Source organism: Mauremys mutica, unplaced genomic scaffold (assembly GCF_020497125.1).
Source record: "Mauremys mutica isolate MM-2020 ecotype Southern unplaced genomic scaffold, ASM2049712v1 Super-Scaffold_100033, whole genome shotgun sequence".
In the NCBI taxonomy this organism is placed as follows: domain Eukaryota; kingdom Metazoa; phylum Chordata; order Testudines; family Geoemydidae; genus Mauremys; species Mauremys mutica.
Genome location: NW_025423255.1, coordinates 6425477 through 6442240, shown reverse-complemented (window position 1 = coordinate 6442240; position 16764 = coordinate 6425477). Strand labels below are relative to the sequence as shown.

Here is a 16764-nt window from a genome sequence, read left to right as displayed (position 1 = left end):
CCGCTGCCGAAGAAAATGGCGCCCCCCAAATGCTGGTGCCCTAGGCGACCGCTTAGGTTGCCTAAATGGTTGCACCAGCCCTGCTGACATCCCTGGACCCAGGCCATCCCTATGTTTACACCCTGGGGCAGATGCGGGCATGAGCATTTACAAAGACAAACGGACCCCAAGAGAAGACTCTGACTGGGGACCATCAGAGTTGAGCTGAAGTTAATGAAACACCCTGAGTATGAAAAGACAATAGTTTAGGATTGTATAAGAGGAGAAGAAAGCGCACAAGATATTCCCCATTATGGAAGAGAGACTCTGCTAGCAGGAGTGTCTCATGAAAGGTGGATCCAGACTCTTTGGATTGGATAAGTGCTGTTTGGATCGACCACTGAGTGAAACATACCTTGTTGGACAGGAAAGTACTTTAAGACGTACAGGGTATAAGAGTGCATTTTATATTTTGCTTTTACCTGTCACCTTATGTTTGAAAATCATAAGAGGGGGAAGGATAGCTCAGGGGTTTGCACATCCTGCTAAATCCACAACTGTGAGTTCAATCCATAAGGGGGCCATTTAGGGATCTGGGGCAAAAAATCTGTTAGGGACAGTACTTGGTCCTGCTGGGAAGGCAGGGGAATAAACTCACTGACCTTTCAACATCCTTCCAGTTTTATGAGAGAGGTATATCTCCATATTATAATCCTTTTGCTTGCTTTTATTTGAATCTTTATCTCAAGATCTGTAAAATAAACGTGTTTGGTTTTACTCTAAGTGCCTTGAACTGAGGTGAAGCCAGTTAACTGGGGTGCCCTGCTTCCACGGAGGCAGTGGACTGGTGCATTGCAGGTGTCCAGAAGACAAGGGACTGGGCAATTCAGTGTATCAAATTGGGGTGTGTAAGTTGCTAGTCTGCAGAGAGAGGGAGGGTGGGGCTTGTGGAGCCCAGAGCGGAATGCCGGTGTTGCCAGAAGCTGTGGGAGCGTTTCCTCTGGTGGGCACAGACAAGGCTCCCACTGTAAGCAGGTGGTCATCATTGACCCCAGACACCTTGGGTAACCCCAAAGGTGTGTCAAGGCTCCCTATACACTGAATGGCAAGAGATGGCCCATTCGAATGGGATCCACAAAAGCCAGCACACAAGGTAGGCAGCTGCCAAAGACAGCCAATGGGAGATGCCAATAACGGGGGCATTTGCCTTTCTCAGGGGTTTGGTGCCTTGGGCTGGAGGGAGAAGCCCTCACTGCTGGTGACCCAAAGCTGGGAACCCCTCTCCTGCAGTCAGGTGGCTTAGGTGCCTACGTTGTTCCATGCAAGACAGTATGGCACATGCCTTTAGGCTTGTCTATACTTCCAGCTAAGCGCTGATTTAGTGGGTCTGGTGATGACCTGCGAAATCGATGGCAGAGTGCTTTCCCGTCTATACTCCACCTCCGTGAGAGGCAGAAGGTAAGTCAGCGGGGAGAGTATCTCCTGTCGACATACAGCGGTGTCTACACCGGGCTAAGTTAACTGAAGTTACATCAACTTCAATTACAATAACTTACGTAACTGAAGTACCGTAACTTAGGTCGACTTCCCGCTGCTCAGTACTAAAGGTGTAACTCCACACAAAATGGTCAGGGGGAGAGAGGATTATAGTGATTCCCATTTAATAGTTAATTAAGTTTAATAACTTCAGCAAAAGGGCTAGAGGGAGCCCCGTGTCACAATATCCCATTGCCTAGTGGCTAAGGCACTCATCCGAGAGGTGGCAGATCCCTGTCCAAATCCCTTCTCATCAGGCAGAGGTGGGACTTGACCCAAAGTCTCCCACAACCCTGGTGGGTCCCCTAACTGTTGGGTTAAAGATTATAAGGGAGGTCCTCCTCTACTCCCACCACTACCATATCAGGCCCCATAGGTGAGAGAGACACTCCTCCACCCATCTTCCCCTGGTTTGTGGATCATGCTGAGATTCAGGTGGGAGGTAGGTGCTCAGATGCCTAGACTGAGACAGCAGCATGCATGCCCAGAGACAGAAACTTAGACAACAGGAGAACTTTTAGAGCTCGGGTTTATGCCCTGAGTGAGTTTAGATGCCTACAGGATTAGGCGTCAGCCAAGTGGGGTTTTGTGGATCACAGACACTGACCTTTCTGTTTCGCCAGTTCAGATTGCAGTCTCTCTAGGGGGAGGAAAGGGGGATATGTGAGATTTCACCCTGCCATATTTATGATGGTGACACCCCCCCCCCCCCACTCGCCCCAGCTAATGTAACTGGCCCAGACACTCACCATTCTCACGCTCCATTTCAGTTAGCAGAATCCCTAGAGGGATAAAAGGGCAGAGGTGATATTTAAGTTCTACGGCCAGAAGGGACCATTGTGATCATCTGCTCTGACCTCCTGCATAACACAGGCCAGAGAACGTCCCCAAAATAATTCTGATGGCCGCTCTTACAGAAAAAAATCCAGTCTTGATTTATAAACTACCAATTATGGAAAATCCACCCCAAACAACCCTTGGTAAATTGTTCCAGTACTTAGGGCTGGTCTATACTCACCGCGCGGGTCGACGCGGAGAGTTCGACTTCTCGGAATTCGAACTATCGCGTCTGATCTAGATGCGATAGTTCGAACTCCGGAAGCGCTGCGGTCGACTCCGGAACTCCACCACTGCAAACGACGGTGGCGGAGTCGACCTGGGAGCCACGGAGTTCGGTCCCGCGGCGTCTGGACGGGTGAGTAGCCCGAACTAAGGTACTTCGACTTCAGCTACGCGCGTACCTTTGTTCGCCCCTCCCACCCCCCCGGTAGTGTAGACCAGGCCTCAGTTAATACAGGTGAGATTTCGCCCTGCTCTGTCTGAGATGACCCTACTCTCAGGTAATGTAGTGGGTCCAGACACTTACCCTTCTGATTCTTCATATGAGTTTGCAGGGTCTCTACGGGGAGGGGGAAAAAAAAGAGGTGAGATTTCACCTTGTTGTGTTTATGGTGCAGTGCCTGCTATTCATGTAATTTATGCTAGTGAGGCAGGCAGTCAAACAGAACCCACAGACAGATCTGTCTTGATGTTCCTTCACTCAGCATCCCTACTGCCCGGGCCCCACTGACTAGCATGTCTAGGGATTGCTCTGCGTGTCTCCCCGAGGGGCCATCCACACTGCCCAGACCCCATCACACTCCTGTCAGATCTGGCTGCTGTGGGAGTGGGGTAGAGAAGGTCTCTGTCCCCTCTGTGCCCATCCCCTGAACGGCCACAGCTCCCCCCACCTCCTGACTGTGGGGCCAGGGACAGGAAGTGAGCAATGGTAATGGGGCTGGATAAGGGATGGGATCTGGTTGGCTTCATCCAAGCCCAGCTCCTGGCCTTGTGGCTGGCGCCTGCCCCCTGGCCCTAGTGATACCTGGGAAACAGCTCCCCGTAGGGCTGGGGCAGATGGTGGGTGCCCTAGCTCAGAAAGGGGTGGATCCAGCCCTCGGATCCAAACACAGCTGGAAATGAGAGAAACGTGTCAGGTGAGACATTTCCCTGTTAGCAGCTTCCCTCCTCCTCCATTTCTATTGGGTGAGGCCTTCAGAGGGGACCAGTGTTGTTGCTGGAGGCTCCGCGACTAAGCCCCACCCTTCAGCTCAGTCCACCACAAGAATTCTTGCAAAGCTGCAGAAACACTCCAGGAACTAGAGAGACAACCTGGAATTCTGTTCTCTAACCCTAAGGCAATTATATGTCTACAGCTCCCTGGAGAGAAAAAAATCAGCTTGTTACACGCTGCGTTCCAGTCATTTACCAGACTAGCAGGGTGGGATGAATGAGAAGAGATGCTGAGAACAGAAAAAAAAATTACCAGGTAAGAATTTTCTCATTCTGCTGCACAGCTTCTCTCCTCATTCATCACTAATGGGAAGTACAGAATCGCAGAAGATGGGGGTGAGGGAGTATAAAACACAAATGTAATATTATTGCAGTAGAATAATTGGCAGAAATGGAATCTCTCCACCCACTCCCCAGCAAAGGCTGTTTCATTTAAGGAATTATGTGGGAACCAATACATTAACACCTTCCTATCAAAGGCAGGGGCGGCTCCAGGCCCCAGCATGCCAAGCGCGTGCTCGGGGTGGCACGCCACAGGGGGGTGCTCTGCCGGTCGCCGGGAGGGCGACAGGCGGCTCCGGTGGACCTCCCGCAGGCGTCCCTGCAGAGGGTCCGCTGGTCCCGCGGCTTCGGTGGAGCATTCGCAGTCATGCCTGCGGGAGATCCACCGGAGCCGCGAGACCAGCGGACCCTCCGCAGGCACGTCTGCAGGAGGTCCACCGGAGCCACGGGACCGGCGACCGGCAGAGCGCCCCCCACAGCGTGCCGCCATGCTTGGGGCGGTGAAATTACGAGAGCCGCCCCTGATCAAAGGATGCTTCTGCAGAAGAACAGAAACCTCTTTTGCAAATCTTCCTCAGATGATGCTCAGTCACTTCTTGTAATACATCTAGGGACCTTGTCGAGGGAGCCTTGATTCCTTCTGCGAATGGCTTCCCAGATGCCAAAAGGTGCAAACTTTTAAACATCTTGCTGCAGGAACTTTGAGGCTGCCAGGCCCTGGGATTTTGGATGGCATGCAATGAACTATGACTAATGGCTAAAATGAAGTGACGGGGAAACTGTTTCCAAGGAACAATGGGAGAAAAACTTCGCCTGGGCAGAAAGAGTTTTCGTCACGAAAACAGTCGTGTGGCTCTTGTACGGCTAGAGGCACTAACTACAAGAGCTGTCTTTGAGGTAATGGCAGCTAGAAAAGCTAGCCCCAGGCTTGTCTCATCTGGACAGTATGAGGAATCCTAACACCTGATGATACTCAGCTGGGGAGTCCAATATGCCTGCCTACACATCCCCATTAAGGCTGTTACCCACTTCTCTGTGGTGCTAGGACCCCTATAATCACCCTGGAAGAACACTAGTGTAGCTGAGATTACTAGAACATTGTGGTCTTTCGTATTTGTAATGTGGCAGCATCCCGAGATGAGGCCCCATTGTACTGGGCACATCACAAAGAGACAGAACATGCCGCAGAGAGCATTCTCTTCCCCCCCGCCCCCATTTCTGAAATGTGACACAATGAGATCAGTGAGTGAAATTCCCTAGTTGAGTTCTGTCTGGAGACTCCCTGCAGATGTGCACTTCTCCTCCAATGCCCATGCTGTTACCTGTAGGTCATCCAAGTCCATCTGAAGATGGACTTCCTGCTTCAAGGTGCAATGGAGATTCCTTGAATGTCTATCAAGTCCAAAGGACCTTCTGAGCCAATGGAGGACTAGGAGAAAGACTTCAGCTTTTTCTTTACCCTACTGCCATTGCCTACAAGAGAATCTTTGCTCTCTGGTTATTCTGGAGTTCTTGCACCTTCCTTTTGAAGCAGCTGATGCTTGCCACAGTCAGAGACAGGACCCTGGCTTGGATAGACCCCTGGTCTGATTCCATATGGTCATGCTATTGTTTCTGGCCAGACGCCACTGACAGAGCTAATGACGTGAATGCATGTGCACGCTGAGACTTTGGCCATGTGGAATCAGACCAGAGTAGCTTCAGCATGCTGCTTGTACTTACCTTTCCGCTAGGGCCATACAAAGGTGTTCCAGGAACGCTGCCTAATTTTGCATTGGACCCAGTGTGTGGTTCCATGTCATCAGAAAGAAGTACTGGAGACACATTTTCAGAAATCCCACTTGGGATGACACTGATGCATGCACCAGCAATCCTCGCAGCTGGAGATAATTGGCTGTGGATGACGACTGCCCAGGAATGGCTGATGCAAATCTTTCCCCTAGCGCACTGCATTCTCCCTTCTTGTTCCTTTACCTTTTGCTCTGCGTTGTGTCCAGATGCAGCAGATGGCCAGGACAATGACAAGAGCCAGGATCACTGCCAGAGCCACCACCCAGGGAGAGACCCGTGGAAAAAAGAGATCTGCAGGAGAAATATTGATTTAGGAACAAACACATGTAGAATGAAGACAGGACATTGAGAAAATGGTGACACTGTGACTGGTTAAAAGAATCTCACAGGGAAATACAACATGAAATGTGGCTTCTTTGAGTTTTATTATTAAGCCAATGAAATTCTGAGTGCTAATCTGGTTACCAAACATGGTTAATTAATAAGAATGGGGATATTAGTGGCAGGCACGGGGCATGGCAGAGCTCCACTACACCCATCTGCCACTGGTGTAACTTAGAGCAGCCCCTAGGCTTCTCTACTGGATGTCAGGGCTGCAACCAGTGCAGACGGGCCCTCAAGATCAGAATGCTGTAACCAGTTACTGATGCTCCACATTCTCCTGTGCTCAGGGAAGCTCAACCACGCAGGGATTTTAATAACAACAAAGCCGGAGTCTGAGGGTGGGTTTACATTGCAGTGTAGATATACAGTGTGTTCCTTGCTCACTGGGGGCAGGGGTTTCCTACAGAATCTAGAATCACTAGGGGGTGATTAATACAATATTCCACAACAGTGGTTATGCAAATTCCCCAGTCCTTGAAGCTTGACCTTCTGGGGAATAGGAGGAGGGACGGGTTTTACCTGTTTCCAGGAAGTTGGGGGGACAAAGTGAGACTTTTGGAATAAAAGGCAGTTAAAACAGACTCAGGGGTCAGGGCTTTCTTCCTGGGTGAACAAATGGACAGCACCTTCTTTACACTGGTGCTGGAGCCTGAGCAGACCTGCTGGGGGAATCACAGTGAGGTGCAGAGGGGACTGCAAGTCAAAGCCCCCAGGCTGGAAGGAGAGAGATGCAGGTATCTTCCTATGAGAGATGACAGCTGGGAGCTGGAAACCTTAACTGGATGCCCTCAAGGAAGACCAGGAAGGGAGTCAAAGGTGACTCTGTGAAACTGATGCACTGGGCATGCCACAGGGAAATGTTACAGCCCTTTGAGATGGAAGATGAATAGTGCTTTACAAATGCAAAATTATTATTACAGTGACAAAATATTGGTTCTATAATAATAGTTATTAGCTAGGAAATAGTACAAAAAGCCTGAACTGTTTTTCTAAAATGTTAAGCTGGATTTAGGTAACATTTTGTATTTACACGTTATAGGCTTGATTGTTTATGCCTAGCAAATCTCCCTATCAATTTCATTGTACAATGAATGCAGGATCAGGCTCATGAAATGAGCCAAAAACCGCCGTATGTGCACAGGGGAGGTCCGGGTCATGCTGCCTGTGGAGTTCTGCATTTCCTGACTTTTGTGCAATTCAATACAAGTTACAGTTTGAGCCCTCAGTTCTAACTCTTTAAGGCAATGGGAGTTTTGCCAGGGTTTGAACTGCAGCAGGGGATCCATAGTGCAGCCATTCCACTGTTGTGATCTTTTCAGGTGCAGTCTAAGCAGCAATGCTGAGATCCTGACCGGGGCCCTTTTTCACTGTTCAGGAAAAATGACTTCAGTGGCTAGATTTTGTCAAAAATACTCAACAACCAGCAACTCCCATTGGGAACACAGGAGAATTCCCTCTGCAGCCCGACTGAGAAGAAAGGAGATTGCTGGTTGCTCAGCTTTTCTGGCTAAACACCCTCAGCTACTATTGAAGTCAAGGGTTTGTCTACACTAGAGTTTTTTACCTGGAGTAAACTGTCAGTTAACCCGAGGTAGCTTTTACACGTCAGTCCGGATAGCCCACAAACGTTACATAGAACTATTTTGAGTCACCAGATATATCCAGAGAGAGCTGAGGATGCTCAAGACCTCACTACTAGGAGACACTCTAGTAAGTGCTCCCCACTAACATCTGCAGTGTCTCAGTCTGTCCATGTGCGGCACTGACCTGCTATGTAAATTGCTGACTCTCTCTCCTGGTTGACACGCGGGTTCCTAACACAGCAGGACACTTTCTGGTTGGACTCTTCTGTTATAACAATGGCAATCTCTGTTTGAAACAGGCCACCAGCTGCTCGGGATATGTTTTCAGAGGCTGATGGTAAGAACTGTCCCTGAAGATCTCTCCACTGAGCCTCGGGCTGTGGGTACCATCTGGATGAACAACACACCACCTTGATCCCTCCGTCCTGATGTCCCTCCACAGAGATGTCAGGGCCAGAGCCCAAACCTAGAGGGGAATGCAAGGAACTGATGTTAAATCTACAATATTGTGTTATGAGCCAAATGTTTCATGACAGTATCTTCAAGAACACCCCTTTGGGAAGGGGGGGAGGCATTGATTCTTGTAAACTAGGAATTTCTGGGACACCTGGAAGATGTGAACAGCACTGACCGAAGTAAGGAGGAGATGATGTAGGACGGGGTGGCCAACCTGTGGCTCCGGAGCCCCGTGTGGCTTTTCAGAAGTTAATATGCGGCTCCTTATATAGGCACCGACACCGGGGCTGGAGCTCCAGGCGCCAACTTTCCAATGTGCCGGGGGTGCCCACTGCTCAATCGCTGGCTCTGCCACAGGCCCTGCCTCCACTCCACCCCTCCCTTGAGCCTGCCATGCCCTCGCTCCTCCCCCTCCCTCCCAGAACCTCCTGCACGCCATGAAACAGCTGATCGGGAGGTGTGTGTGTGTGGGAGTGCTTATTAGTGTGGCTTCCCATGGGTGGGAGGTGCTGGGAGCAGGGGGTGGGAGCTGATGGGGGGCTGCTGACGTATTACAGTGATTCTTTGGCAATGTACATTGGTAAACTCTGGCTCCTTCTCAGGCTCAGGTTGGGCACCCCATATGTGTGGTATTGTTCTATCCACTCTCAAGGCCTGATCCAGAGTGTAACGCCTCACATTAACAATCTGCGCTTTGGATTAGGCCTGGAAGAGCTCTGTAGTGTCAGACTAGATTGGTTATAGAGACCATTTCTTTTTGTTTTAATATGATTGATGCTCTGCATTCTCAATCCATCTTGTGTTAATGAGAGTATTTGAGTCTCAGGGCGAGTCTACTCACAGGCTGGCACCAGCAAAACGAAACCAACTTCAACTCACATCTTTGGTTCTTTCAGTGCAAGTCAGTGTGTAACACTCTTATTTTGTGTCCCATTTTTATTTCATTTAAATCAGTTGTGAAATGGGACATTGTTAATCTGAAATGACACACACATAGACTTGCACTGACATCACAAAGGTGTGGATTCAAATTGATGGGCCGAGTTTGTGAATGCTGTTGGAGAAAAACTCAGTTTTCACTCTCTGGTTGGGTGCAGCAAAGTCAGATACTTTATTTCTCGAGCAATTGCATAGAGGGAGGGAGTGCGCTAGGATGCAGGGTTTCCCCCTCCTAGGCAGGTCTCTCCACAGGTAAACAGTTCCAGCATTTATACCTTTTGTTACAGACAATAATAAGCACCAGCTGCATTTTGTTTATACATAGGTCAGCCTGATAACATATTTTTATCACTTATTTTGACTCTAATCCACATTCTATCTTATTTACACAAGGTCACAACAACTTCTCACACAGTTCCTTCCCACTCGCCTCACACAATCCTCGCTTCTAAAAATCTCGTGTTATTAGGGTTACAGTTAGTCTGACTCTTGCTAACAGAGACTGTCTTGCATTAAGATCCCCTACAAATCCCTGTCAGTTCTTGCTCTACTTCCACAACTCAGTGGCATCTCTCTGTTTTTCTGTCTGTGTTTGTAATGTGACACCTTTTGAACGCTGTACCTAGTCGATTCCGAAAGTGCAGGGACTGTTCTAGGTCTCACTGGGCACTTGACTTAGGGGAAAATTGGAAAACCAGATAGGGGACAAATTAAGCCTCTGCCAACTGATTAGCCCAACCACAACTTCAAGCCCCTTTGCAAGTGTCCAGAGATCAAACTTCCAGCATAACTAGTGTGTCACACACTTTGTATCTTGTGTAGGCTGAGTGCATCGCACGCATGAGGGGCTCCTTGCATACCTCCATTCCCCCCACAAGTCACTGTCCTATCCCTCTCTATTTCAGGGACTCCCTGCAACTCCCCGCAATCTCCCCCATACCAGAGGTTCTGTGTGCACACCCCCATTCCCACTTCCCCCAATGCTGTCCCTTTCCCCCGTGCCAGTGGCTCTGTTTACTGTCCTATTTCCATGTCCTCCACACTGGGGTCCCCATCCTTCCCATCATGCCATGGTTTCCGGGTGTCTCTTCTCCCCCATAGATTGGAAAGGTAGGGTGGATGGCTGGTGCCCTCTCTCCCCTGACTGGAGCAGGTGTTGAGGAGGCAGGACTTTGGGAAGGAGAAAGGAAGGAATGACATCTCCACCCCCTCTGGCTGTCCCTGCTGGCTGAGTATCCACCCCATGGAGGGAGAACAATTATTTCTCTTCTATCACTGGAGGTGTCAACATGATAAACTCTGTTGGCAGGATGAGTAGGGCTGTTATGCTTCAAGGTGTTAATGGTGCCATCAACAGATAGCAGCTCCATATGGCCCCATTTCCCCCCATTTTTGTTTTCTGATTGTCCCCAAGATCAACAGGATTCTGGCCTTTGATGCTGAGAAAATTCCCTAAAATGTTGGAATTGATCAGAGGTGGCATTCAGTCCATTTGGCCCCACTGCCTCTCATTGATTGCTGTTCTGTCATATGTGCAGATCCTTCATTTTCTCTAAGGACCAGGGATAAGCTGCTACATAACCCAGGAGGCTGATAGTGTGAGCAGGAGTAAGGGAATCAGTTTTCCTTTTAACGATGCTATAAACAGGCTTGGTGCAGCAGCTGCATACAAGAGGATTCATGTGGAGTAGTTGTGAACCACCTAATTGACATGCATGAAGGCTGAACTCTTCCATAACCTTCACTTGCAAAGCAAAGTTTAGAAGCAGCCTCAGCGTACAGAGCATTCCAGCAAGCCCTTCAATGTGTCCTGAGAGCAGACACTGACTCTACTGGGAAATTACGGGAAGTCAAAAGAGAATTCAGAGCATTGGCCGGCAGAGAAACCACAAGCACCGTCTCCCAAGAGCTCTCTATTTATTATCCTTTCTGAAGTAAAAACAGCAGTGAAACAAGTTACTAACCTTCCACCTGCAGGAGCACTGAGGTGCCTTGAAAGAAGGTAAGTGATTGAAATAAAAAAGTGTACTGGCCCTTGTCAGAAGGTTGGATATCACGTATTCTCAAGGAAACACTTCCATTGGTGATGTCATCTTTCAGCAGCTCTGTCCTTCCTTGATAGTCCAACATCTGATTTTCATACCGATCCTGCCCATCTTGGTACAGGTGCACAACTGCAGAGTGCTGGGATCAGATCCATCTCACCTCCATGCTCTTAGCACTCATCCTGGGGGAGAGGTGGCAGGGCAGGACGGCCTCCCCACCGACAGATGCTGTGATTGGACGATCAGGTCCAGTCACTGTGAACTGTGCTGTGAAATGTGTCAGGGATAAAAAGTCAATTAAATCAAAGAGGAGCTGAGTGGTGTGTTAATTCAGCAGTAAGACCCACAGTAAGAGAGAGCATCATGTATTAGAATGCATGACGTACCCACGCAGTGCTCTACACACGTGTACGAGGGCAGAGCTCGTATGTGAATTTTATGCATTACTTGTATGATCTCTGACTATGGCTCAACACTTCTCATGGACACCCTGGGGATAATGGTATGGGGGGCCTGATTCTCTGATACGCCAAGGCCTTTTCCTGCTGCTGCAGCGCAGGGACCGTCCCAGCTGCTGTAGGGATGGTGTAAGCCAGGGGTCTCAAACTCAAATGACGAGGGCCACCTGAGGACTAGTACATTTGCCCAAGGGCCGCATCACTGACACCTCCCCCCTGCCGCCCTCGGCCCCGCCCCCATTCCACCCCTTCCCTGAAGCCCTGCCTCTTCCCACCCCTTCCCTGCCCCCATTCCAACCTCTTCCCCAAAATCCCCACCCCAACTCCACCCTCTGCCTGCCCCCAGAGGGTGCAGGAGGGGTGTAGGGTATGGCAGGAGCTCAGGGTAGGGAGTTGGGGTGTGGGGTGCAGGAGGGATGAGGGGTGCGGCAGGGGCTCAGGACAGTGGGTTGGGGTACAGGAGGGGTGTGGCAGGGGGTTGGGGCAGGGGGTTCGACTGCAGGAGGAGTTTGGGGGGGCGGGCTCTGGCCTGGCACTCACTCAGGGCAGGCTCCCTGCCTGCCTGCTCCTGCCCTGCTCCGCTCCGGGAAGCAGCTGGAACGTGGGGGAGCAGGGGCACAGGGGAGTGCGTGTTACTGTTGCTTCAGGCACCGCCCCAGCATCTCCCATTGGCCGGGAACGGGGAACCGCGGCCGATGGGAGCTGCTGGGGGCGGTGCCTGAAGCAACATCCACACGCACCTGCCTGCGCCTCTCCTCCCCCAGGTTCCATCTGCTTCCTGGAGCAGTGCAGGGGCAGGGCAGGTGCCCTGCCCCTGGTGCACACAGGGCTGGAGCCGCTCTAGGTAAACGCTGGGGGACGGTGGGGGGGCCGCAAGGAGCTCGCAGGCCACAGAAAATAATCTCGCAGGCCGTGGGCAGCCCATGGGCTGCATATTTGAGACCCCCGGTGTAAGGGCTTGCAAAGTGTAAAGATCATCGCTACACAGGCGGTCACTCTACGGGTAAACGTAGAGATAATGGAGAGGGAGGACGAGGCAGATCGGAAAGTGCAGGAGGCAGTTCTGTGTATTTATAGCTGCCAGAAACCAGCCAGAGGCCTGAGAAGATTGAGCAGAGGTGTAGCAACCATGGTTTTTAGGGACCCAGCTGTGCCCTGCAGTGTCTCCATTTGTGTAAAGAGCATGAGACACCAGGCGGGGTGAGCAGACGTGGTTTGCAAGACAAGGCAGTGATGTTAATAACCAGCAATAGACCAGCAGCAAACCCAGCGAGGAGGCCGGAGCTCCTACCTGACACCAGCCTCTGCACCTGTAGAGCGAGGCAGAGAGCGACGTAGCCGGGCAGAGCGGAGCTCACTGTGGAGCCGGGGGAGAAGGAGGGAACCTTCCCCATCATCATAGCTGGATCTGGGGAACAGGAGAAATAACAAACCAGATGGCGGGTAAGTGTGATGCAGTGACAGTGCCATGGAGCTGCAGGGAGGAGGTAACAGGCCTCACTGCTGCCTAACATACAGCCAAAGGGAAGGGATTTTCCCTACAGTCCTCGTCTGGCCCGGCTCTGAGCTAAAACCCCCGAGCTGCTGTCTGGTCTGTTTAGATTGTACGAAGCTCTCCAGGGCAGAGATGGTCTCTCACTATTGGTGTGTCCAGGGCCCAGTACAATGGGGCCCCCATCTTGGTTTGGGCATTTAGGTGTTACCGTAATCCCAGTGAATGAATAAATAAGAAGGGAGGTATTAAGGAAAACAAGCCAGTGCAGGCAAAGCTCTTGAGCTTAGGCCACTTATTGCTTTGGGGAAAGCAGCTCCATCTCCCAGCAACATCTGTCCCAGGTGAGGGTATTCTGGGGATCTCGCTACCTCGGGGCAGTGGGGGGCATTCCAGTGAATAACATCACCCTTTGGCTTTCTGAACAAGCTCCTTCTCTGCGTCCTGGTCACACTCATCAATGTAACATCAGCTAGAGCAGGGGTCGGCAACCTTTGGCTTGCGGCCCGTCAGAGTAATCCGCTAGCGGGCCACGAGACAGTTTGTTTACATTGACCATCCGCAGGCATGGCCACCTGCAGCTCCCAATGGCCGCGGTTCACCATTCCTGGCCAACTGGAGCTGCGGGAAGCAGTGGCCAGCACACCAGGGGTCAGGCAGTTCCTTAGTGTATGTGCTTTGAGAACGCCTGGTGGAAAGGACCATCTGTCACAAAGGTGAGCTCACCTGCGTGGTAAAATATATGGGATCACCCAAGGGGACTGTCTGTGACTCCATGATAATGCTGGTACAGTGCCTGAAGCGTTTACACTGGATACTTGGTTGGTGAAATCTCCATACAGACCTCACACCCAATTTGGGGTTTGTTCCCTGCTTCTTACCAGTCTGCCCGAGGCTGGTGCTCGTGCTCTCCAGTCACTGGAGACAGCGTTACAGAGAGAGGGGCTGTGACTTCCCCACGGTCACTGAACAGGTCTGTGACAGAGCCAGGAACAGACCCTGTTAACTCCAGAGCCCCGTCACCGGCAGCTTGGAAAGGCCCCCGAACACACTGTATTAGGCTGCAGGAAGAGGTGTGCAGGAACTGCAGCTGAGCTGCCCTGCCAAGACAGCCTGTGCATCCATGGACAAACCACCTCGCTGGGGGGGGTGTCCCCTGGGTCAGGAGAAGTCAGTGTCCAGCCCTGTGGGGCTGCGCTCCTGGCTCATACCTCCAGCACTCACTGCTGCCCCTCCCTTCCCAGCTGCACTGTTCCCACAGCCCCAGGCCTCTGTGAGGTCACTTCCCCCCGCCTCCACCACCTCAAACCTTCAAACTGGGACATGGTGCACCAGTACCAATCAGAGTGCACTAGTGTAACTTCTGTCTACACTAAGGGTTTGCACCAGTGCCTAAAACACCAAGGTGGCAGAGACCTTCAGTGCCCAAAACAGTAGTACGGTGGCACTAGAACCTATTTCGAGCTCGGTCACAGACAGCCTGGGTGACCTTGGACACGTCAATGTTTCTCCTCCCAACTTTAGTCTCTTTCCCCAGCTGCCCACTCACCGGGGTCTCCTCTCTCCAGAGCTGCTCACCACTACAATCTGTGTGGGTGTCCCCAGAGCTAAGGCAGGTCAGCTCTCGAATAGTCTTACAAGGGGGGCTGGGGAGTCTCTTTCCCTGGAAGTTTTTAAGAACACGTAGGACAAAGCTCTGTCAGAGACAATCTACATATACTTGGTCCTGCCTCGGCAGAGACAGCTGGACTTGATGACATCTTGAGGTTCTGTCCAGCACTACATTTCTAGGATGCCATGCGATATATATGTACAAAACACAACATCCAGAGTAAAACCCACCACAACATAATGTCAGGAAACTCAGAAAAAAAAAAAAGAAAAAATAAACAACAAAAGCCACAGCATAAAATGACAATACAGAGGAAAAGAAAACACAATGCAAACTAACACACCCTAGGACAATATTACACAATGAAAAAAAAAAAAAAGAGCTCATCTCAAACCAGCACAGCACAGGCACCAAACATGCTGAGGTAAAACAATGCACCATAAAACTGCTACACAACATGGTGCGATCACAGTTCCAAATGGCACCATGCACAACAGCTCAGCGTAGAACAGGACACAGCACAAAAGAGAATTATTTCAGTGTAGGCCTAGAAGGGATCTTGAGAGGTCGTCTCCTCCAGCCCCCTGTGCTGAGGCAGCACCAAGTATCCCTAGACATTCCCAGACTGGTGTATCTCTAACCAGGTCTTAAAAACCTCCAGTGAAGGAAATTCCACAGCCTCCCTTGGAAGACAATGCAAGGCAAACACAGACCAAAACAACGCTGCACACACACACGCTGGGCCTGGGGTTAAGGGGAGAGGCAAGAATTCAAACAATCTGGGTTCAGTTCCCAGTTTTGCCCCATATTCTCCATGCAAACTTGTTAGACACCGGCGGCTGGCCCGTGCCCGCTGACTTGGGCTCACACGGCTCAGGCTGTGGGGCAGTTTAATTGTGGTGTCCATGTTCCGGCTGGGGCTGCAGCCCAAGGTCTGGCACCCTCCCACCTCGCAGGGTCCTACAGCCTGGCCCCAGCCCGAGCCCAGACATCTACACTGCAATTAAACAGCCCCTTCGCCTGAGCCCTGTGAGCCTGAGTCACCTGGCATGGGCCAGCTGGGGGTTTTTAATGGCAGGGTAAAGATACCCTTGGTGTCTGTTCAACACCTGTTACAATGGGGACCCTGATCTTGGTCAGTGTGCAGAGTCCTGACCAACAGGGGAGCCTGAGCTCAGTCAGGGGCTCTGCAACTCCCGGCATTACAGGATCCCTGATTTTGTTTAGGGCCCCTGCAGTATCTGGCAAAACGTGGGGCCAGGATCTCTGTCAGGTTCTGTGCAGTGCCCAGTACAGTGGTGGGGTGTGATCTTCATTAGGGTCAGTGCAATGCCAGACTCAGCAGGATCTCTGAAGTGCCCAGCACAATGGAGGCAGCGGTTTGGACCGCAGTCATGTGCTGCCTGGCACAAGGGGGGCCGTGATCTCAGTCCAGGTCTCAGTTTTACCTGGCACAACAGTGGGGTCTGATCTCACCTGGGGTCTCTTCGGTGCCTGGCAGAACAGGGCCCAGATCTCAGTTGGGGTCTCTGCAGCATCTGGCAGAACAGGGCCACACTCAGTACGATAAGAGCCCCAATCTCAGTCACACACCTGGAGAGAAATTGATATCAGTATTTCAGAACTGAGGAGAAAATGGGGCACAAACTAAATATTTGCCAATATAAGGGACAAGCATCATGTGGGGAGATTTTATGTCACCATTCAAGAGAAAGGAGGGGAAATTGGAGGGGATTATACAAGGATAGTGAATCAACAACAGAATGGGATGGATTCTTCTTGCCTCACACTCACAGGGAAAAGGAGTGGGGCTGGAGTCAGAAAGTCGCTGGCTGTGGGGAGGGGCTGGCAGTGGGGTCTGGGAATATGACTAGCAGGTGATGGGGAGGGAGTAGCTGGGACTGGGAAACGTGGGGCTGGGCAGTCTGGGGCGGGGTGGGGCCCTTGATCCTCCCTCCCCTTCCTGGCCCTTCCCAGGCCCCGTTGCCAGCAGAGAGTGACCCCCCCAGCCCAGCCCAGAGGTGTCCCTGTCTCAGGGCCCCCCCAGCCTCTGCCCATTCACCCTCTGCCCAGCTCAGGGATCACTCGGGGGAACCATTTCCCACCCGCACAAGGACAAATCCCTGCAGGTGGAAATGGGGGAAACCCCCCAAAC

At 51.3% G+C, this 16764-nt stretch overlaps 1 protein-coding gene across 2 annotated transcripts; it reads right to left on the bottom strand.

The window, feature by feature from the left end:
* Positions 1-641: 641 nt before the first annotated feature.
* On the bottom strand, positions 642-16151 carry LOC123358227 (butyrophilin subfamily 3 member A2-like). Of its 2 annotated transcripts, none has more exons than XM_045000889.1 (9): positions 16086-16151; positions 12797-12913; positions 10967-11314; positions 7792-8073; positions 5824-5931; positions 2882-2914; positions 2265-2297; positions 2123-2155; positions 642-900 (listed from the first exon to the last, which is right to left on the bottom strand). In XM_045000889.1, exons 3-9 carry the CDS (start codon positions 11130-11132, stop codon positions 896-898), a joined length of 660 nt encoding a protein of 219 aa, XP_044856824.1. In that variant the 5' UTR covers positions 11133-11314; positions 12797-12913; positions 16086-16151; the 3' UTR covers positions 642-895. The 2 variants fall into 2 exon arrangements, with proteins under 2 accessions (XP_044856824.1, XP_044856823.1); XM_045000888.1 differs by having other exon boundaries at positions 642-730.
* Positions 16152-16764: the final 613 nt, after the last annotated feature.